This window comes from Callorhinus ursinus, unplaced genomic scaffold (assembly GCF_003265705.2).
Source record: "Callorhinus ursinus isolate GAN/ISIS: 27379988/994484 unplaced genomic scaffold, GSC_fseal_2.0 scaffold39, whole genome shotgun sequence".
Lineage (NCBI taxonomy): Eukaryota > Metazoa > Chordata > Mammalia > Carnivora > Otariidae > Callorhinus > Callorhinus ursinus.
In genome coordinates this window covers 3163994-3187985 of record NW_027397101.1, presented here as the reverse complement: position 1 = coordinate 3187985, position 23992 = coordinate 3163994, and the positions used below count along the sequence as shown (strand labels likewise).

Genomic DNA, 23992 nt, shown 5'->3' with positions numbered 1-23992 from the left:
TTGTCTCCATTTGCAGATAACATATATGCAGAAAACCTAAAGATTCCATTAAAAAAAAACTGTTCGAACTAATAAATTTAGTAAAGTTGCAGGGTACAAAAATCAATATACAAAAATCTGTTGCATTTTTATACATTAACAATAAACTATCAGAGAAATTAAGAAAACAATACCATTTACAACAGCACCAAAAAGAGTAAAATATTTAGGAAAAATTTAACCAAGGAGGTGAAAGATCTATACATTAAAAACTATAAGATACTGATTAGAGAAACTGAAGACACAAATAAATGAGAAGATATTCTGTGCTTATGGGTTGGAAGAATATTGTTAAAATGTCCATACTACCCAAAGTGATCTAGAGAGTCAATGCAATCCTCATCGAAATTCACAGATAGAGAGAAAACAATCCTAAAATTTATATGGAACCACAAACACTCTGAATACCCAAAGAACAAAAAAGCTAGAGGTATCACAGTCCCTGATTTCAAACTTCACTACAAAAGCTACAGTAATCAAAACAGAATGATACTGGGCATAGAAACAGACACATAGATCAATAAAACAGAAAAGAGAGCCAAGGGAAAAAAGCATGCATATATGGTCAATTAATTTTTGACAAAGAAGCCAAGAATACACAATGGGGAAAAGACAGTCTCTTCAATAAATAATATTGGGAATGCTGGACAGCTACATGTAAAACAGTAACAACTGGACCCTCATCTTATACCATATACAAAAATTAACTCAAATGCATTGAAGAACATAAAAACACTTTTGTATGTAAGACCTGAAACTGTGTATTAGAAGAAAGCATAGGGGATAAGCTCCTTCACATTGATGCTGGCAATGATTTTTTGGTTTTGCACCAAAAGCAAAGGCAATAAAAGCAAAAATAAACAGTGGGATTACATCAGAGGGAAAAGCTCCTGCTCAGCAAACAATCAACAAAATGAAAAGGCAACCTACAGAATGGGAGAAAATATTCGCAAACCACACATCCAATAAAGGGTTAACCAGGGAAGAGCCAAGAAAATCCTGAAAAAGAATGCCACCAGACGACACGTCTTAGTGGATATTACTACTTAAGACAAAGCTACAATAATAAATATCATCACTGGAACTGAAATAACTCTTAATACATAAAGGATTTTCAAGTAAAACAAAGACGGTCTTTTAATCCAGTGGGAAATGATGGGTTTATACTGTAGGTGATGCTCACCCAACCAGCTTTCTCCCTAGAAGGAAATCAAGTTGAACTTCTATCTTCATACCATTTAGAGGAAAAGAATTCATATTTAAAATCTTAAATGTACAAGAATAAAATAAAAATCTTTGGGAAAAGATTTAAGTGCCTAACAGTACAACCTGTGAACTGGGGAGATTCACCTCAAACAAGAAATCTACAAGTTATATAGGACAAAATAAGTAGAAAAAGCTACCTTATAGAAAGCAAAATTTTGATGCAAAAGAAAGCTTAAGGAAAAAAAGCTGCAATGCCTATCACAGATTAAGGAACTGAAAGATAATTTTGTTAAGTACCTGCGTATTATGAGAAGCTATATATACTGTAGCATAGATACTGTATAACAATGTGTATTATGTACTCATAATGTACGAGGAGTTCATATAAATTCCCCCAAAAAAGTAAACCACTTAGTAAAAGTCAAGGGCAAAGGATATAAACAATTCATAGAAAAGTATTTCTAAATGTCCAATAAATATTGCATTAAATGCTCACATTAAAGTAACAATGAGATATTGCTTCCTGCTAATCACATTGGAAAAAATTAAAAAGATAACACCTACTGCCTGCTAGTCAGGATGTAGGGAATGTGCACTCTCATATATTGCTAAGAGGAACAGAAATTGCTACAATCTTTCTGAATGCAATCCAATAATGTCTATTAAAAGTACACATGCCCCCACCCAGTAACTCCAATCCACAGAATACATTCATATTATATTTGGCAGCCATTAAAAAGAATTAATTAGATCTACATCAGGTAATGTGAGACATAAATTCATGATGTATCTTTGAGTGGAAAAAAATTTATTTCTAAAGGTTTGATTTATTTGAGACAGTGAGAGAGAACACAGCATGGGGGAGGGGCAGAGGGAGAGGGAGAAGCAGGCTCCCCACTAAGCAGGGAGCACGACCTGGGATCATGACCTGAGCCAAAGGCAGATGCTTAACGACTGAGCCACCCAGGCGCCCCCAAAATTTTGATTTTGAACAAGGAATCCACAAAAAGTAATTCAAAGTTCATGATAAAAACATTTATATAAAGTCATATGTGTATCATGTATCTGTGTATCACAAAGATATCTACAGTGATGGTCACCAAAATGCAGTTATCTCAGAGGTAAGATTTCAGGAGATTTTTACTATTTTTCATATTTTATGGACTAAATTTTCACATCTGACCATATATCATTTATAGAACCACATTCTGCATTTATTTTATTTTATTTTTTTTTTTTGGTCTTTTTGGCTTTATTTCTGTGCAATTTTTAAAGGATCTAAAAAGATTGTGGTATGACTTAATGCAGAAGGGTGCCCTTATTTTAGACATACAACTAGATGAGGTTTGACCTCTGGGTGCACACATGGCCCCCACCTGCACCAGACGTGGGGTGTCTTCAGCTCCTGAGGGCCCTGAAACGCCCCCAAGCAGAAAGCCCCCCAGCAGGTAGGCCCTTGCACGAGCTCCAGCACACAGACCAGCTTTGGCTGGTTGGGGCGCCTGCGGTACACGCCTGGGGTCCGGCTTCTTTTTTTTTTTTAAATTTTTTTTTATTGTTATGTTAATCCCCATATATTACATCATTAGTTTTTGATGTCTGCATTTATTTTTAAAGCAACTTAGTTACCTTCTTATTCCTTTCCTTCCCCTGCTGAATCAGTTGTCACGTCCTATTAATTTTACCTCTGAAATGTTCCTCGGATCCGTCCTCTCTTATATTCTCAGAGTTTAATCCTTCATCATTTCTCGCTTGTAGTACTGAATTAGCCTAGCTCACCACTTTGACCCCATTATCACTACCAGTTTGTTTCCTATGAAAAAATATATACTATACTATGCCAATTCCTTCCTAAAAGACTGAGCACTTTCTCACTGACCCTAACTAAAATAAAGACCATATTTTACCAAACCATTCAAAATTCTCGAGTCTAACCCCAAACTATCTTAACCATCCAACTCCCATGTTTATTCACTCATTCAACAAAGATTTATCACATGCTGACTATTCATACTGTAGACACTGTTCTAGCACCTATCATACATTAGTGAATAAAGAGCCAAAACTACCTGCCCTGACCTTGTGGAGTTTATATATATTTATTTTAAGATTTTATTTATTTATTTGACAGAGACACAGCGAGAGAGAGAACACAAACAGGGGGAGTGGGAGCAGGGAGCCCGATGCAGGACCCTGGGATCAGGATCTGAGCCGAAGGCAGATGCTTAACGACTGAGACACCCAGGCGACCCCCTTGTGGAGTTTATATGCTAACAGGAGTGGGAGGGAGGAGGCAGAGAGGGAAATAAGAAATAAACATAATGAAGAATTGTATGGTACATATAGACATAAACACAGCAAAGAAGTAAATTATATAGTACGTAAGGAAATAGTTGTTATGGGAGAAAGGCAGTGACGGGCTGAGGCAGAGTGGAGGATGCACTTTTTAAATAGTCTAATCAAAGCAGACATTACTGAGGTGAAGTTAAACAGACTTGAAGGTGGTAAGGTAGTCAGTCCTGGGCATTTCTATAAAATACCCTCCACCCCAGACTCTGTGTAAAGGCTGTAGAGTGAGAGCCGGCCTCTATGTTCCCAGAATAACAAGGAAGGCAAAGTGGCTGAAGCAAAGGAGATGAGGAGAGAGGGCTAAGAAATGATGAAGCCAGAGTGGCATCCGGACAAGAGTCTAGACCGGAGAATATGGGACCTCCTAGGCTCAATCATAAGGACTTTGGCTTTCACTGTGAATGAAACAGGAAATATAACCAACACTGAATGCCTGGGAATTTACCTCTTCCCAGGGGCAGTCCTTAACTGATTCCTATGAGGGTAAACTCTCAGGCTCCCTTGTTTTTTGTCCCTGACAAGGACAACTCTGAGCTGCAACCCACACTGCGTCTCCACAGTTCCCCAATAGGACCCAATCAGAGTTGCTTCCCATGAAGTATACCTCTGCATGGTTTTCTTCCTTTTCATGTCCCACTTGCCCACAACCCTGCTGGTTTTTTCTGGAAATACTTTCTAAGGTTCTATGAACTGTCTCAGGATCTGCTTCTGGGAAACCCAAGTTAAGCAAGAAAAAGGTTTTATGTGAGACGTGGCATGATTTATTCAACAAATTAAATGCTGAACCACTAACTGTTCTTAAAATATATAATTCATACGCCCATGTCTTCAGACATGCTGGTTTTTTTGCTGAGTAATAACAGCACCTTTCTTCCCTCCCCTTTGGGAAAGCTCTACTCATTTTCCAAAATGCCAATACAAGTGATGATTTCTTGTTGCATGTAATCCTTTCCAGCTTCTTTGGCAACATGTTTCTGGTAGAGCCACTTCTCTAATGCTAACTAAAGGATCAATTATTTGCATTTTCTACTTTTATCTAGACTCAGATCATTGAGAAGAGACCTTATCTTGTTTTCTTATAATTATTCCCAAAGTGCTTCCCTGACACAGTGCTTTGCACACAGTAAGAATCAATGCAACTTACTGAATCTGGTAATTCTTTATAAGGTTTTCTTCTCATATTGGGCCTCATGTCAACCTCACAAAAACCTCAGTTTAAATCTAAATAATATGCAGCAGGACCTGATCCAGGGACTCCAGGATCATGACCTGAGCCGAAGGCAGCCGCTCAACCAACTGAGCCACCCAGGTGCCCCAGAAATCAATTAATTTTAATATGACTGAGTTTTTTGGTTTTTACACGAAGATTTTATTACAACAGTTTTTATGCCTTGGCTATAAAGGAGCACTGAGAATTGGGGCTTTTAAGAAATACATACACTATAAAAAGTCTTAGGGTACTTACTTCGGGGAGAGCACCGGAGGACTGACAAAAGACCGAAGTGCATCCTTCACCATGTCTTGCATGAGATGGGTTCCAAAGACCTTTTTGTTATCCACCAAGAAAGTGGTCTTAAAACAAACATTATATATTAGTAATGCTATCACAATTTTAATATACTGTACATATAACTGTCTTTACTGTGACATGAACACACTTCTTATAAATACTGCAGAATACAGAAGAGATTAAAGTATAAAAACCTGGTGGAAATCAATCAATAAATAAATGACTGTTTCAACAATGGGAATTACCTATTAATCCTTATTAAGATGCATTCTGATGGAGGAAAATAAAAAAATGTGCAAGAAAATATATTTCCCACATCCAGGGTAGTGACAGTACACTAGTCAAAATGAACTGACTAGTGTGAATATGTCAAATAAGCTAATATGTAAGAAAGAGGGCTTCCTAAATTATGAAACAGCAAATGGTTATCAATATTAGTTGATAATCTTTGTCTCTAATAAACATTTTGGAATACATACACACTTTCTGAAATTGGAAAAACAGATTTCATGATTAAATTTAAAGTAATAAATTATTTAATAATAATTTGCATTTAATTTTCTCCCCTTAATGACCTCAGTGTGTTTTAATATTTGCTCTACTATCCCTTCCTTGATTTCCCAACACATTTGGGTGGTTTCCACTTTTGGGTGATCATGAACCAAACAGCTATAAACATTTGCAGACAAGTTTCCAGGAGAACACAGGATTTCACTTTTCATAGGAAAATATTAAGCAGGAGTGGGATTTGTATATTTAATTTTATAAGAACCTGACAAATTGTTTTACAAAGCGGCTGTAGCACTTCACATTCTTGTCAGTAAATGCATCCTCACAAGCACTTGGTATTGTCACTTTTTTTTTTAAAGATATTATAAAAGGTGGATAGTGGTATTTCACTGTGGTTTTAATTTGCATATCTCTAATACCAATTATGTTCAGTATGTTTTCATACTGAAGTGTTTAAATTTGTTGCTCATTTTAAAAACTGGGCTGTCTGTTCTTACTGTTGTGTTTATAGAGTTCTTTGTATAAGTCCTTTGCCACACATGGATATGCAAATATTTTCTCCACTCTGTAGAGTCTCTTTTCATTTTCTTAACAATGTCTTCCACAGAATTAAAGTTCTAAACTGATCATTTTTTATGAATTGTTTTTGATGCCATACCTAAGAATTCTGTCTTCTAAAGTCACAAAGATTTTCTCCTATCCCTTCTTATAAAAGTATTATAGTTTTACCTTTTAGATTTACGATGCATTATGAGTCAATTTTTTTGCATATGTCTGTCCAACTGTTCTTGTACCATTGTTGAAAAGACTATCATTTCTCCACTGATCTGCCTTTGAATTTTGTCAAAAATTACTGACCATATTAATAAATGATCAGCTGACCATGTTAATAAAGGACTATGAAATATTATATATAAATGACTACAGAATACTATATAATAGTATATAGTACTATATAATAAAGACTAATTAAAGAATAGGACTTTTCTAGACTCCCCTCTTCGTTCCACTGATCCATTTTGCCAATACCACACCTGTCCTACAGTCAGATAGCATGAGTTCCCCAACTCTGCTTTTTTGCACCGTTGGTTTGGCTATTCTAGTTCCTTTGCCTTTCCACATAAATTTTAGAATCAACTTGTTGACATCTACAAAAATACTATGATTTTGACTGAGATTGCTCTGAATCTGCAGATCAATTCTGGGAAGAACTAACATCTTAGAAATATTAATTCTTCCAATCCACAAACAAGGTATATTTCTCCATTTATTTAGGTCTTTGATTTCTTCCACCAATGCTTTGTAGTTTTTTTCCAGCACACAGGTCCTATAAACAGGCGTTAGATTAATACCTAACTATTTCATTTTGTGTTATTGTAAATAGTACTGTTTTTAAATGTTTTACTTCCCATTGTTCATTGCAAATATATAGAAATACAACTGCTTTTTGTATATTGACCTCATATCCTGTATTCTTCTTAAACTCACCCATCTGGTCTAGGAACTTCTTTGTAGATTCCTTGACATTCTATATAGAAAATAATGTTGTCTATAAAAATGTATTTTTTCCTTTTTCAACTGTATGCCTTTTATTTCTTTTTCCTTCCTTTTTTCACTGGCTAAAATTTCCAGTACAGCTCTCCCTCAACTTATGATGACTGGCTTATGTCCCAATAAGCCCCACTGTAAGTTGAAAATACTCTTAAGTTGCAATGCACTTAATACATCTAACATACTGAACATCATAGCTTAGCCTAACCTACCTTAAACATGCTCAGAACACTTACATTAGCCTACTGTTGGGCAAAATCATCTAACACAAAGCTTATTTGATAATAAAGTGTTGATTATCTCCTGTAATTTATTGAATGCTATATTGAAAGTGAAAACCAGAATGGTTAAATCAGTTGTTTACCCTTGTGATCGTGTGGCTGAGTGGGAGCTGTGGCTCGCTGGTCATGCCCAGCATCATGAGAGAGTATTATACTGCATACTGAAAAGATCAAAATTCAAAATAAGGAAGTATGGTTTCTACTGAATGCACATCACTTTCAAACCATCATAAAGTTAATAAATCATAAGCCAAACCCTCTTAAGTTGTGGACCATCTGTATGTAGTATGTTGAAAAAGAGTGGAGAGAGAGAGTGGACATCCTCGTTTTACTCCCAATCTTAGGAGGAAAGGATTTAATCTTCCATCATTAAGTACAATGTTAGCTGCAGATTTTCTTGTACATACCCTTTATCAGGTTAAGGAAGTTCTTTTCTATTCCTAGTTTTGCTGAGAGTTTTTATCACAAATGGAGGTTGAATTATATCAAGTGCTTTTCCTGAATCTACTAAGACTTTAGATTGTATGGTGGATTATACTGACTGATTTTTGAATGCTGAACCAGGCTTGAATTCTTGGAAAAAAACCCAACTTGGTCAAGATGTATTATTTTTTTATATATTGTTGAATTTGATATGATAATACTAAGGTTGTTCTCTCTATGCTCATAATATGTCTATAATTTTCCATGCTTTTAATGTCTTTCATTTTGCTCCTGAGATACTGCTGGCTTTATATCATGAGTATTGTTGGCTTTTCTATTTTCTGGAACAGACTGTACAGAATTGACCTGGAATTTTCTTTGTTGGAAGGTTTTAAACTATGAATTAAATTTCTTTAATAGATATAGGATCATTCAAGTTATCTCTTTCTTTGTGAGTTTGGGTAATGTCCTTCAAGAAATTAGTCCATTTCATCTATGTTTTTGAATTTATGGACATGAGTTGTTTATATTTCCCATATAACCTTTTACAGACCCTTAGAGGTCTGTAATATTACTCTTTTTCATTCCTGGTATTATCCATCTGTACCTTCTTTTTTTCTTGTTCTGTCTAGTTAGAGGTTCTTCAATGTTATTGTTATCTTTTTTCTTTTTTTTTAAAGGCTCAGTTAATTTTTTTAAAGTATTGTGTATTTAAGTAATCTCTGCACCCAACGTGGGGTTTGAACTCACAACCCTGAGATCAAGAGTCACACATTCTTGGGCGCCTGGGTGGCTCAGATGGTTAAGCGTCTGCCTTCGGCTCAGGTCATGATCCCGGGGTCCTGGGATCGAGTCCCGCATCGGGCTCCCTGCTCTGTGGTGAGCCTGCTTCTCCCTCTGCTTCTCTCTCTCTCTCTCTCTCTGACTCTCATGAATAAATAAATAAAACATTAAAAAAAAAAAAAGTCACACATTCTTCCAACTGAGCCATTCAGGCACCCCTTTATTGATATTTTCGAAAGAACCAAGTTTTTGGTTACATCAATTTTCTTCACTGTTTATCTGTTTCTTATTTTACTGATTTCTTCTGCTTGCTTTGAGTTTCATCTGCCTTTTTTTTTTTTAAGTAGAAGCTCAAATTATTCAGACCTTTCTTTTAAAAAATTTTTAACTGAAGTATAGTTAACATACAATATTATATTAGCTTCAGGTATACAACAGTGATTGTACTACTCACCATGGTACGTGTAGTTATCATCTGTCACCAAAGTTATTACAATACTATTAACTATATTCCACATGCTGTACTTTCCACCCCTGTGACTTATATATTTGAGAGAGAGAGAGCACAAGAGGGAGCAGGGTCAGAGGGAGAAGCAGACTCGAGCCGGACGCGGAACTCGATCCTGGGACTCCAGGATCATGACCTAAGCCGAAGGCAGTCGCTTAACCAACTGAGCCATCCAGGCGCCCCTTGTGACTTCTTTATTTTATAACTGGAAGTTTGTATCTCTTAATCCCCTTCACCTATTTCACCCATTCCCCACCCCCCCATCCCTCTGGCAACCACGTTCTTCTTTTTCTCATATAAACATTTAATATTATAAATTTTCCTCTAAGCACTGTTTCAATTATATCCCACAGATTCTGTAGGTTATATTTTCATTTTCATTCAGTTCAAAATATTTTCTAATTATCCTCAGGACTTCCTCTTTAGAAGTGTGTTAATTTTCAAATATCTGGAAAATTTCCAAATATCTTTGTTACTGATTACTAGTTTAATTCCAAAATGGTGAAAGAGCATACTCTGTAAGATTTCAATTGTTTTTAAATTATTAAGGTTTTATAGCCAAGGATATGATCTTGATGAATGTCTAATATTCCAATACTTCTATCACAAAAATATAACACTAACTGTTGATATCCTTTAAAAGCATCTACTTTTGTTCCATCAATCAATAAAACAATGTCAACACACATAAAATTTGATGTTTAAAGAAGTACTGCAATATTTTTAGAACTTACTTGTAATAGAGATCTTGAAAGAACACAAGGTGATTGTTCACTAAATTCACAGAAAAAATCCTGATACAGAGAAAAAATAATGTCATTAATAGATTAAATAAAAGCTGGAAATGTTTATATATAACATATAATTTTTTACCAGACCTTCTGGAAATTATATACTACCAGAGTTAAAATATGACAAAGAGCTAAGGATCATTTCTATAGGAACTGTCTTAATTGTATCAATGGGACAACAGAAGATTTTGGAGACTAACTTTTTTTTAACTGACCGATAGAATTGTGTGGATACCAATATTAAATTTGCACACCATGAAAATAAATAGCATCAGTAATAATTTGCTAACTAATGGCAGAAGTTTACTTCCTACTTCACAGAAATAAATACCAAGTAACCAGGCCAAGTGGATTCACATAACTGACTATTCCTGATTCTTCTGACATCCAAAAGATATGCTTAGAGAAACCATATAGGGTTTATACAGACATAAAAGAAAAAAGGTAAGAAAATACACTACAATGTTAGCTTCTGTATATTATAGGATAGTAGCTATTTATCACTTTCATATTTTTTGTGTTTTCCAGACTTGTGATCCTCAATTTAAATGGGTGCTCTGCCAAAACCTACCAAATTTCTCTAGTCAATTCACTTTTTTCACAATTAACTTTTATACCTTGCTCACACTTCTCAATGTTCTCTACTACAGATGTCCTCCCATTTAACATTACAAAGAAAATTAAGTCATCTATCAACAGGAAATCCCTCCACTTCAGCCTCTAAACTTTATCAAACTGAACCCGCATTTGTACCCAGATCTTTTCCTCGCCCACTTTAACAATGGAAACCCTCCATTTGTACTATGACTCCATTCCTTCCGGTCTTTTCAGGAACATTACACATAGTCAAGCATCCATCCTTGTCTGTCCTAGGTATTTAACTTCTTTCTCCCTCTCTTCCAAATCCTCCCCATTTATATTTAAGTAGTCAATTTTCCCCCATCTTTAAAAAGAAACTGTCACATGCTCCACATTTCTCCCTCAACCACTGCCTTCTCAGCTAAACTTTCTCAAAGAGTTGACTGAACGGTCTCTACTTAATCTGTGGCCTCTCCTCATCAACACCCGCTAGCCTGGCTTTTCACTCTAGTCACGACTGTCCTCTGACACCAAATCCAGCTGACATTTGTTTTGGACCTTATTCACTTCTTTCATCTGACCTCTCAGCAGTATTTGACAGGACTTCCTTCTGGTAAAATAAAACCTTTTTAAATGACTTTCTTGAGTTTCTTCCTTTGTGGCCACTTCTTGGTCTGCTCTGTAGGTTCAAAGTTTAGTTCCAGACTATTTTCCTTTCTCAAGCCATATACTTTTTCCCTCACAATCTTCATCATACTCATGCTTCAATAACTACCTGTAATAGTTCTAAAATTACATATCTAGCACTGACTTCTAAATTCTATCCATATAGTCAATATCTATTCAATATCTCTACGTAAATATCTCTACGGCACCTCAAATTCAGCTTCAGTAAGACCCTAAGCTGACTAAAGGTCTTTGAGAATTTCCCCATTTTGGTGAACAGCAGTGTATCAAGATCTCCAAGTCAGAAACCCAGAGACCTTCCTGAGAGCTCTCTCATGCCCCATATTTAATTCAACACCAACATGCTATCAATTTTAGTTCATGCACAGCTCTAACTCTGACAACCCACATCATCTCCCTGCCATCCTTCTAAATGAAGTTACCATCCTCCCTCCCTTGGACTGTAATGATGGTTTCTTAATTTATCTCCCGGTGTTTACTCTGGTCCCTTACTCTGTGTTTTCTCTACAGTGCAGCACACATGGCTGCAAACTGTTAATTCAGTTACTTAACTACCCAACACGTACTGATCTTGCATAAAACTCGAATGTGAAAATGCAGAAACATGCAGAGCATAAACTATAAAGAGTTGTAACTGACATTTTCGTATTTGTTATTCCAATCTTTTTTAAACTGAATTTACCTGTCTCTGATGATCCCTTCTGTGTGTGACAATGTATAAAATGAGTAATCTATTTTGAAACATAACTTGGCATGGACAAACATTTCCCTATGTCAATATTTTCCTATAACATGCTTTTTTTTTTTTATCATGTTCAGTTAGCCACTGTATATTACATCATTAGTTTTTGATGCAGTGTTCAATGATTCATTAGTTGCGTATAACACCCAGTGCTCATCACAACACGTGCCCTCCTCAATACCCATCACCCTGTTACCCCATCCCCCACCCAACTCTCCCCTGAAACCCTCCGTTTGTTTACCGGCGTCCACAGTCTCTCATGGTTCATCTCCCTCCATGATTTCTCCCCCTTCAGATTTCCCTCCCTTCCCCCATGGTCATGCTTTTTAATGTCAGTATGGCATATATTCTACACATACTATATAGGATGGGTAGTGTCACCAGTGGGCATTTAAACTATTTCTAGTTTTTCAAGATTACAAATGATGAGGAGCCAAATACTCTTTAGTTCATCTTTGCATATATCTTAGATGATCTTCTTACGCTAAATCTCTAGAAGGGGAGTTGCTAGGTCAGGATATACACATTTTTAAGACTTCTGAGAGCAGCAGCCACACGGGTATAGGAGAGCAACTATTTCCCTCCACCAACATTAAATATTACTATACTTTCCAATCAAGTTGTTAAAAAATGCATTTCTTCAATTACTAGTAAGGGTATGCATTTTTCATGTTTACTTCTTTTTCAGTGTGTGTGCTCATGTCCATTCCCAATCTCCCAGAGATGACTTATTTTGTATGCAAGCACACCTTACAATCTGGCACTTTATCCTAATAGTAACAGGTTTCTTATGCAGAGTCACAGATACTTGGTCCCCTCTTTTCTCTAACCTTCATCTTCTTGATTCTTGGCCTTAGCCACACTCCCCTACTATCACCACTGACTCCTGTCCCAAGTGCTCCAGGGACCCAGACTCTTCTCCTTCTATGCCCTCTTCACGGCCAGCACTGGCAGTCCAGGCCTGGCTCCCCCAGCTCCCCACGACTATGGTACGTCACACAGCATTCACTCCCCAACAAGGCAACCCATAACCCTCTGCCAGAATATCACATCCCAGCTGCTGCACTGTTTTTTCTTATTGCAATTCACACTGATCGCCTTCTAAAATCCTACATTTAATCTGAACACAAATATTCATGTAACGATTAAGAATCAGAAAAAGCAGATGCAGAAGAATAAAAGTCTCTATTCTAATTCCAGATATGCCACTAACCAATCATCAGATTTGGTTACAAGCCCTCTAAACCTTACTTTGTTCAGCTATACAATGAACGGCAAAATGTCTATGATCTTTTCTACCTTTAGATTCTATGATTCTTAAGACAGAATAAGGACAAAACTACTACAAAGAAAGCAAACAAAGGAGGTAACAAACACAGAATCAGTGAAAGTTTCACTAAGGAATGAAGACTTAAACTGGGCATTAATGACAAAGAATTAGAGGGGAAAATACAGTTATTACAAGAAAGAGCATACACAGAAGCACAAATCTTTGTTGACCATCAACTATATCCCAGTGGCTAAAATCTAGGAATGTAAGCAAGGTATTTCATCATCTCAAGGCATCCAGGGACAGAAGCAACCTGGACCCAACAAGGAAGACCTCACAGAGAAAATGACATGCACTGGGAATTATGTACCTCTCTGCAGAGTTGTGTAAAATAGCGTACTTATGTCTAAATAATGATAGTATTATTTTGCATATTTTCTACCTTCCTAACCTTATAGAAACATTGCCTTTCTACACTTTAACCCATACAGAAGATTAATCCAAAATACGTAAAATGTATATCCTCTTTCACCCAGCAACTTAATGGTTTAGGAATTTATCTTAAGGAAGACGGAAGCAGATGATATGAAGGTTCCTACAGACAAGTTCATTTTAGTACTGTTTATAACAGGAGAACACTGAAAATGACCTAAATACAATTCAATTATGAATGGACTGGAAAAAACTGATATAGTCTTATTCCTACATGAAATACCATGTAACTATTTAAATAATGTAAAAAAATGTGTATTTGTTGACATGGAAAGAAAGATGTTCATGATACAGAGATTAGTGATGAAAGCAGGCTACAAACACCATGATCTAATTTTTTGTATAAAAATACACATGTACGTATGTATATATGCATACTCACATAGATGTGTACACGCACACACACATTTACATATAAGAAGTTTTGAAGACAGAATCCAGGGTTTAAATCCTCATTTTTAAAACCTGGGTGAATTATCTAAACTTTAGTTCTTTAATCTCTAAGATGGATAGTATATAATCCTTGTGAAGATTAAATAGAAACAAATACACACACAACATACACACATACACAACACTTAATTCTCCAGCTATCAAGAAAAATAAGCAATTTTATTTACCCTTGGGACAGTCAGCCTCTAAAAAGTGATAAACTATTCTGTTGTTCAATCAAAACCATATTCCAGAACAGAGATTTGTACTTACCAGGATACAATGTAAATTTGTTAAATTGACCACCTCACAAACAGTTTTTATTCTATCTATTAATCTTGCAAAATAGTTGACCATTTCTTCCCTTTTAATTATTTTTGCATATCGAGGGAAGGTAGGTGGAAGTAGCCTCTGGTTAACAAGGGGCTCAAAACCCATCATAATTGGATGATCTAAAAAGGAAAAAAAGTAAGATTTTCAATGTTTCGCTGAATCTTAAACCTCAAATACTAGTAAATATAAAAAGAGAAAGGCCAATTTCAAAAGCATCTCCAGATTCCTGTCACAATATTCTCTAAATCAATTTTATAATTTATAAACGTATGTATGCATTTTTTCAAAATGAGATAAACAGATTTAATAACCTAAAAAATTGTACTTCCTACCTCCATGGAATTGGTAGTAGTGACAGAAAGGGGTTTCTACCTCACAATTAACCATAAACCAAGAATGGGATAAAATAGGGAGAAAGCAATGCTGTATTAACCATGAGATTGTGAAAAAAAGGTAAATAAAATGGGAACACAAATTGAGGCTGTCGTCCCTTCAATTACTGAACAGTAGAATCAACTCAAACTTAGTTACAATAAAAATGCAAAACAGAGAACAGTCCCCGCCCCACTCCCATGAGTCTGGAATACATTTGGTACTGACATTAATTACAGAAATTCAGAGTGCTTTAAAGCATAAATAACCTTTTACAAGGGACCTAAGGGTGATTTCCTTTTTCCCATTCTCTGCCCACTGTGACCTCACTTTTCACACTAGTGCAAGGCTCCAAACTAAGTTTCTCTCAACTTGAAATCTAAAATGAGGAAATATATGAAATGAGAAGTGATTAAGAATTTGGGAATCAGGTTCTCTTGCTGTAACAAACAGGCTATAAACCAAGAATAAAATAGCTCTGGATGTTAATGAAAGATAAAATTAAGCTAAGTATGGGAAACTGGGACCCTGGGTGGCTTAGTCTGTTAAGCGTTCGAATCCTGATTTCAGCTCAGGTCCTGGTCTTAGGGTTGTGAGAATGAGCCCAGTCTCGGGCTCCATGCCAGGCACGGAGCCTGCTTAAGATCCTCTCCCTCTGCCCCGCCCCCCCACCAAATTAAGATAAGCAGACTGATATTTAACCAAATTATAATAATGCTCCTGTGACATATGTAATTATTCCTGAAGATCAAGCAAATAAAGATGCCCCCCCCAAGGTTCCTGGCCTTTTTCCTCTTCTCCATACTTAAGTCCTCCCTGGTTGAAGTTATTTATTCTTAGAAAAATTCCAATTTAACTAATGTTTTCCAGGCTAAAATCAGTAGCCCACAATCTTTCTTCTGAGTGCCAAACCTGATTTCTAACTGCATAATGGACACTTCTACCTTGGTACCCGACATCATCTCAAAAGGCACATATCCAAAAACTGCCATTATCTTGCCCCAAACACTGCTTCTCCTTATATTCTCTTTTTCAATAAAATGACCCACTGCCCTTACAACTGCTTAGGCCAGAAATCTTCTTGTCTGCTTTAATCAGTGCATGTCTTAAAGTATTCCACATCCTAACATCCACTGACTGTCCCCCTCCCCCTTCACTCTTACTGCCATTGCAAAAGCCCTAACTCATTCCTCTACACTGAATACTCCCTCATTAATTAATCCTGTATACTGACACCTCAATTTTTTTATCTAAATGACAACCTAATTTCACTCCCCTAATCCAAAAATTTTGTTGGCTCCCTACTGTATACAGTACAAAGTCTGTGGTAGGGCACCGGAAGGTACTTTAAATTTCCTGCCGGTCCTGGTGTAGAAAAAAATCTGTACTCCAATGGAAAGCTATGCATTGTCAGATTGATTCAAGGCAGCTATTTTACAAATCTATAAATAGTAAGTAATTGATAGAAGACATGCAAATTCTGTCCGGGCAGAGATTCACCTGACTTCCTCCCAAATCTACAGAACAGTTTTGCCTCCATTTATAATTTATTTCAACATTCCAATGCTTCATATAAATTTGAATTTTTTTAAAGATTTTATTTATTTGAGAGAGAGAGAGAGGGAGAGAAAGCATGAGTGAGGGGGAGGGGCAGAGCAAGAAGCAGGCTGCCCAATGACCAGAGAGCCCAATAAGGGGCTGGAAGCCAAAGGCAGACACTTAACTGATTGAGCCACCCAGGCACCCCTAAATTTGAATGTTTTAAAACTTTTCATGCCTAGTTATTTCACTGAATGAGTTTAACAAAATCCTTAACACATGCTCATTTTTATATCTGTATGTGAATCACAGTTTTTACTTTTTTCTGAAAGTCATCTTTTAACATGCTCTACTCTCTAAGCACCATAAGCTATAAGCAAGCACACTGCCTTACAAGTATCATGTTCTTTTATGCTTCTTTACTTATACACGAACTATTCTTTCTGCCTATAAAGTCTACCCTTATTCTTAGCCTAACAGACCTGCTATAGCTTGGATTCCCTCTCATGCTTGGCCCTCCCCCTAAGCACTGTGTATATTCACTGCTACACTGTCCTTGTAGGATTACATCATCTCTCCCTCAGTTCTTTGGAAAGAGCAGGAACTGGCTTGTGTCCAAACACCTAAATGCCTAGTTCATTACAAGCACTGGATACATGTTTTATGAATGACAAGATGCACATACTGAAAATGAAAGACTGTTACCAGTATAATAAAACAGTTTAAATTTCCGATTTATAACGTCATTTAAGGTAAATGTAGTAGTGAGGATGCTTTACCATACCAACATAAATACATTTTGGGCTTTAATGATAAATGCACAGAATCTAACTATGTAACTGGAAATTATCCTTATATTCCCTGAAAGCATTCTAATTTTCATCTAAAAGTATTACCCAGAAATATTCTCTTACTTTTAATACACATATTTTAAGGCTTTAAACCACAAGTAGAAGATATAGCGACTCATGAAAATCTCTATTACCATGAAAAGAAGTAAATATTAATGGGAAATGAGTATCAAATACAATATATTCTACATTTTTTAAAGATCCTATTTATTCATATGAGAAAGAGAAAGACAGAGATAGCACAAGCAGAGGGAGAGGGAGAAGCAAACTCCCCGCTGAGATGGGAGCCCGATGCAGGGCTCAATCCCACAACGCAGAGATTGCGAACTGAGCCTAAGGCAGATGCCTAACCATCTGAGCCAACCAGGCACCCCATCTACATTACATTTTTATACGAATTTTAAAATGCAACATAAAAGGTTAAGCCTCTGACTCGATTTCAGCTCTGGTCATGATCTTAGCATGGAGTCTACTTGAGATTCTCTCTCTCCCTCTCCCTCCCCCTGCTCTCACACACTCTCTCTGTGAAATAAATCTTTAAAAGAGGTGCGACATAAAACAGTATTACCTTCTGAAACTAATTCAGCTGTCCTGCAGACCACAGGGGTTTATAGTAGCATCCCTGAACTCTACCCACTAGATGCCAGTAGCATCCCCTTAATTGTGAAAAAACAAAAATGGGTCCAGACATTGTCAAATGTCCCTGGGAGGCCCCAGTTGAGAAACACTGGTCTAGACAAATACAATATGCAACTTTAATTCAGTGGGGATAAGCTCAGGATGTAACAAGAGAATCTAAACCATGGAAAAATTAGAAAGACTAACAAGAAGTGAAATCTAAGGAAAGACTCATATGATGAGAAGTTAGTAAAATATTGGTCAGGAAAAAGTATTCCAAGCATATCAATGGCCTAGAGGATAGAGAATATGGTTCCTTTTCTTTTTTTCATAAGGAGCTCCAATTTTCCAAATCATACTTTCTCCAAACTCAGGAGGTAAGAATATATGCATATAAATAGAATGGGGACAAAGTCCCTATGCATAGTTAGAAGGTTATCTGTATGTTCTCTCCATTCCCCAGATATACTTAAATCGCAACCCCCTCAACATTTCCCTGGACCTAATCCTTGTTAATGGCTAAAGTTATTCCTAGTAACTATTTTTAAGTTTCAGCTGTTGCTGAATTTCATACATAAGAACTCTGTAACTGTCCTATACAAGACATAACCTGCCTGAGCACAGATGAGTGGAAGAGCTGAGATAAGACAGATTGAAGCTGCTATTCAGAATAGAGAGTAATTGAGCAGGAGAGGGGCTAAAAGCAAGGCAGGAGTTTGCATCTGGTTTCATGGTAACATAAAGTATGAAACCTTACAAGAAGTTTTACCACACTCAAACCCCTCCTGGAATAAACTGCTCTAAGTTTTTTCTCCACTATACTTCATGTATCTTTTTCCCACTATATTTCATGTATCTTCTCTACCACACAATTTACCACAGACTGTCTTCTATTACAATAACTTGAAGAGCCCTTATGAGATGAGTCTGAAAAGTTGAGAATTCATATTACTTCCTACCCAGTGTGGGCTGTGCTTAATCGAGTTTTCCTGAATTGGACACACAGCTCAAACAAGATGACTTCTAGACTGTCTTCCATTGTTCCAAGTCTGTAGATGTACTATCTTGGTTTTCCAGTCAAAACACTTCAAATATACTTCTTAGTAAAAGAATGCCAAATAAGAGGATTTCCCCCTCCTACTAGCATTCTTTTAAAAATAAAACAATTGGGGTGCCTGGGTGGCTCAGTCGGTAAAGTATCTGCCTTCAGCTCAGGTCATGATCCCAGCTCAGGACTTGATTGCTGGGATCGAGTCCCTCATTGGGCTCCCTGCTCAGCAGGGAATCTGCTTCTCCTTCTGCCCTTCACCCTGTTTGTGCGCTCTCTCTCTCAGATAAAATCTTTAAAAAAACACATAAAAATAAACGATAATTACTATCTTCTAAAACATTTTATACAGCACACTGGTTTAGAGTGTTTTGGTTACTAAAATTCTTGTTAGACAACCGGTCATTATTAACAGCAGAAAAGTGCTACAAATAGTGGGCGCCTGGGTGGCTCAGTCATTAAGTGTCTGTTTTTGGCTCAGGCCATGGTCCCAGGGTCCTGGGATCAAGTCCCACATCAGGCTCCCTGCTCCGCGGGAAGCCTGTTTCTCCCTCTCCCCCCTACTTGTGTTCCCTCTCTCGCTGTGTCTCTGTCAAAAAAAATCTTAAAAAAAAGATTTAAAAAAAAATAGTACAAGGTTCTTGGATATAAGATTCATAGTAACAATGTACTTTAACTTAGCAAACTAAGTTATTAAAATTGATTAGATGCGAAAATTAAAGATCCAAAAATCTATGTCAAGAGATAGAGATGACATCACTTTCAGACAACATCTCTCCCCAAGGTTACATAAGCAATTTACCGTTATATTTATTGAAATAACAAGTTCTGGATGCTCTGAAGTTGGAAGGAATTCTGAAAAACAATGCAGAAGTGGCTAAGGATTTAAGTGATTCCACACTTCCTGGCTACATTATTTCCTTTTATAAAATGTTTAACAGGGGTGCCTGGGTGGCTCAGTTGGTTAAGCATCTGCCTTCGGCTCGGGTCATGATCCCGGGGTCCTGGGATCGAGCCCTGTGTTGGGCTCCCTACTCAGCGGGGAGTCTGCTTCTCCCTCTCCCTGCTGCTCCCACTGCTTGTGCTCTCTATCAAACAAATAAAGTCTTTAAAAAAGATAAAATGTTTAACATTATGCTATGTGAAATAAGATAAAGAAAAAGGACAAATATTATATGATCCCTCTTATATGATGTACCAGGAATAGCCCAATTCATAGGTAAAAGTACAACAGTGTTTACTGGGGATTAAGGGGAAATGGGGAGTTACTGTTTAATTAGTATGAAGTTTCAGTAATATGATAATGTGAATGTACTTGATGCCACTGAATTGTACACTTAAAAATGGTTAATATAGCAAATTTTATGTCACGTATATTTCACAATAAAAAAACTTACAAAAAGGCATTAAACCAAAAGTGTTCAATTCAAAAGGCATGGCCTCAATGAATATTCTATCATAATCACCAATCAGAATAATTTACTGTGCAATATTATGTGCACATTTACATATTTTGAATTTTTTGGTATTTCTGAATAGGTATACATGCAAATGATAAAAAAAAAGTTTCAAATGAAACAAAAGGATATACATTGAAAAGCAAGTCTCCTGCCTACATATGACTCTCAATCTCTTGAGAACTAACCACAAGTTCCTTCAATGTGTGGGTATTCATATACATAACCTTTTTAAAAAACTTTATTGAGGTATAATTTACATATAATAGAATGTAAATATTAACCTATAATACACTACTTTGAAAAATCTATACAACCATGAAATACTACCACAATCAATGTGTATACATTTCCATCTCCGTAAAATATTCCCAGTGCCCATTCCTAGCCAATCCCTGCCTCCCATGCCCAGAAATTATGGAACTGCTTTCTCTCCATAAAGATTAGTCTTTCCTACTTTTATGCAAAGAGAATCATGTGATTTGTGCACTTTTATATATGGCTTCTTTTAGCATGTTTCTAAGATTTATCACTATGTTCAGTGTATCAGTACTTCTATTCCTTTCTATTACTAAGAAGTATTTCATTGTATGGATACATCATTATTTGTCCATTCACATATATTCCTTTCCTTAACAAAAACACCAAAATATTATACATGCTGATATTCTTTTTTCAACTTTTTTTTAAAGATTTATTTGAGAGACAGCAGGAGCAGAAGTGAGGGGGGAGCAGAGGCAAAGGGAGAAGCAGACCCCCCACTGAGCAGGGAGCCCGACAAGGGACTAGATCCCAGGACCCTGGGATCATGACCTGAGCTGAAGGCAGCCGCTTAACCAACTGAGCCACCTAGGTGCTCTTTTTTCAACTTTTTAACGTGAATTTTTTTCTTTGCAAGTCTCAAACTTAAAGTGGCAAATACAATCAATACTGAATCACCCTCGAATATGTTGAGACTGTTCTTATTCACAATACAATAACCAGAATTAGTAAAATAACACTGACCAATTACTATCATCTAATCCTTAGACTTCATTCAAGTTTCGCAAACCATTCCAAAATGGTCTTCACATCCATGTCAGAACCAAAAGATGCATTTCATTTCATTGATTCTTAGTCTCCTTCTAAGCTGGAAAGACCAGGAACCTGGCACTCCTGTGTCTCTTTCGTGAGGTCAAATATTCAAACTCAAAGATAAAATTTAAGCCAAAAGACAATAGCAAAGAAGCAATTACAATTCTTCTAAACTCAGGAAAAGTTCTGTAAGTTGAGAAGTGGCCTTCTGGGGCTTGTAGTAGTTCAGGGGCAGACATGTGAGCCCTCAGCCTGAAGCTGAGGCTGGGCGGTGGCTACTGTTAAGACCAGGGACAGTAACATGGTAGTAATTTTGTGTACTGCCCTTCAATGTGGGTTTCTCTTGTTTCCTCATGATTAGATTCAAATTATGAATCTCCAGACTATGACAAAAGTGATGTCATATTTTTTCACTGCACTCTATCAACAAAGTGGCGATGTGACTCACTACTGGCAATGTTAATTTTGATCAGCTGATTAAGTTGGTGTCTGACAGGCTTCTTCACTATAGTTACTCCTTCTCCATTTGTGGTTAGTAAATATTGGGGGTATGGGGGAAAGACACCTAAATATGCTCACCATAATCAAACTGTCCATTAACTCATTTACTTACAACAGTATGGAAACATGGCTTCCTCTTTTATTTAATAGGTTATGATCTATTAGAATTATTTGCTTTGATGCTCAAGTTGTCCCTTCTTGTATGAACAATATGAATGCCCTTTCAAATTGTTTTGTGTCTGACATGTCCCTATCACTCTTTGAACACTTACACACTTTTAGCACAATAAGATACTCCAGGTTCATCGTCTTCTTTCCCTATCCTAGCCCTGAAATCACCCATTCTCCAAGATGTGCTAGTTCCTTTTATTTTTGTATTTTGTTTCCTGCTTTATTGAGGTAATACAATGTGAAAGTTTGATATGTGTATACATTGTGAAAGGATACCTCCCCCATCAAGTTAATTAATACATTTATCACCTCACATATTTACTATTCTTTTCCTTCGGTGAGCACATTTAAGTTCTATTTTCTAGCAAATTTCAAATTACACAATGCAGTGAGTTTGGGTTTTTTTTTTTCTTCTTTTGTTTTTAAAAACAAAATTATTTATTTGAGAGAGCACACGAGCATAAGTAGGGGGGAGGGACAGAAGGAGAGGAAGCAGCAGGCTCCGTGCTGAGCAGGGAGCCCAATGTGGGGCTCAATCCCATGACCCTGAGATCATGACCTGAGCTGAAGGCAGACACTTAACCACCTGAGCCACAATGCAGTGTTATAACCTACAGTTACCATGTTCATGCACTGTAAGGTTCAAACCTTACAGGTAAAAGTTTATACCCTTTTACCAACCTCTTCATATTTCCCCAAGCCTCCAGCAACCATTCTTACTGTTCCTATGAATTCAAGTTTGTTTTTGTTTTGACGGCACATAGAAGTTATATCACACAGCATTTGTCTTTCTTTGGCTTATTTAACTTTGTATAATGCTCTCCAGATTTATCCACATTGTCACAAATTACAACATCTCCTTTTTTTTGGCTGAATTCCACTGTGTATATGTATATATACACACCATATTTTCTGTATCCATTCATCTATGAACAGACACTTAGGTTGTTCCTATACACTGGCTGTTGTAAATAATGCTGAAACAAGGTTTAATGGAAACCAAAAGAAAGCAGGGGTGGCTATACTTGTATCACACAAAATAGACTTAAAGCCAAAGACTATAATAAAAAACAAAGATGGTCAATATATAATAAAGGGATCAATTCATCAAGAAAATAATTATAATTATTTATGCACCTAACAGAGCAACACCTAAATATATAAAACAAATATTAACAAATCTGAACAGAGAACCAGACAACACATTAATAGCAGGGGACTTCAATATCCACCTTCAATAATGGATAGATCATCCAGACCAAAAAAAAAAAAATCAATAAGGAAGCTGAGTACTTGAGCTATACTTTAGACCAAATAGACCTTAATAAGAAAAATATAGAACATTCCTTCCAACAGCAGCAGAATACATCCTTCTCAAGTGAACATGGAACGTTCTCCATGACATATCAAACAACAGGTAACAAAACAGATCTTTTAGCAAATTTAAAAAGACAAATCATGCCAAATATCTTTTCTGATCACAACAGTATGAACTTAAAAATCAACAGGAGGAAAGCTGGAAAATTTACAAATATGTGGAAACTAAACCACCAATGGGTCAAAGAAATCAAGAGGGAAATTAAAAAAATACCTGGAAACAAATGAAAATGGAAACACAACATACCAAAACCTACAGGATGCTGCTAAAGCATTTCTGAGAGGGTAGTTTATAAGGATAAATGCATATATTAAGAAGTTACAAAGATCTCAGATACACAACCTAACTTTACACCTCAAAGAATTAGAAGAACAAATTAAGCCCAAAGTTAGCAGAAGGAAGGAAATAATAAAGATCAGAGTGGAAATAAATGGGAGACCCTCCTCCCCCCAATACAGGAAAGATCAAGAAATTAAGAGCTGGTTTTAGAAAAGATA

The 23992-nt window shown here is 36.5% G+C and overlaps 1 protein-coding gene across 7 annotated transcripts in view; it reads right to left on the bottom strand.

The window, feature by feature from the left end:
• NAA35 (N-alpha-acetyltransferase 35, NatC auxiliary subunit) overlaps window positions 1-23992 on the bottom strand; it is a 107470-nt gene that overhangs the window by 17140 nt on the left and 66338 nt on the right. For all 7 annotated transcript variants that reach the window (XM_025851625.2, XM_073880688.1, XM_025851627.2 and 4 more), the window contains 3 exons: window positions 14427-14605; window positions 9895-9954; window positions 5060-5166 (listed from right to left, as the gene is read on the bottom strand). In XM_025851625.2, coding sequence (XP_025707410.1) covers window positions 5060-5166; window positions 9895-9954; window positions 14427-14605 — 346 coding nt within the window. The remainder of the gene's footprint in view (window positions 1-5059; window positions 5167-9894; window positions 9955-14426; window positions 14606-23992) is intronic.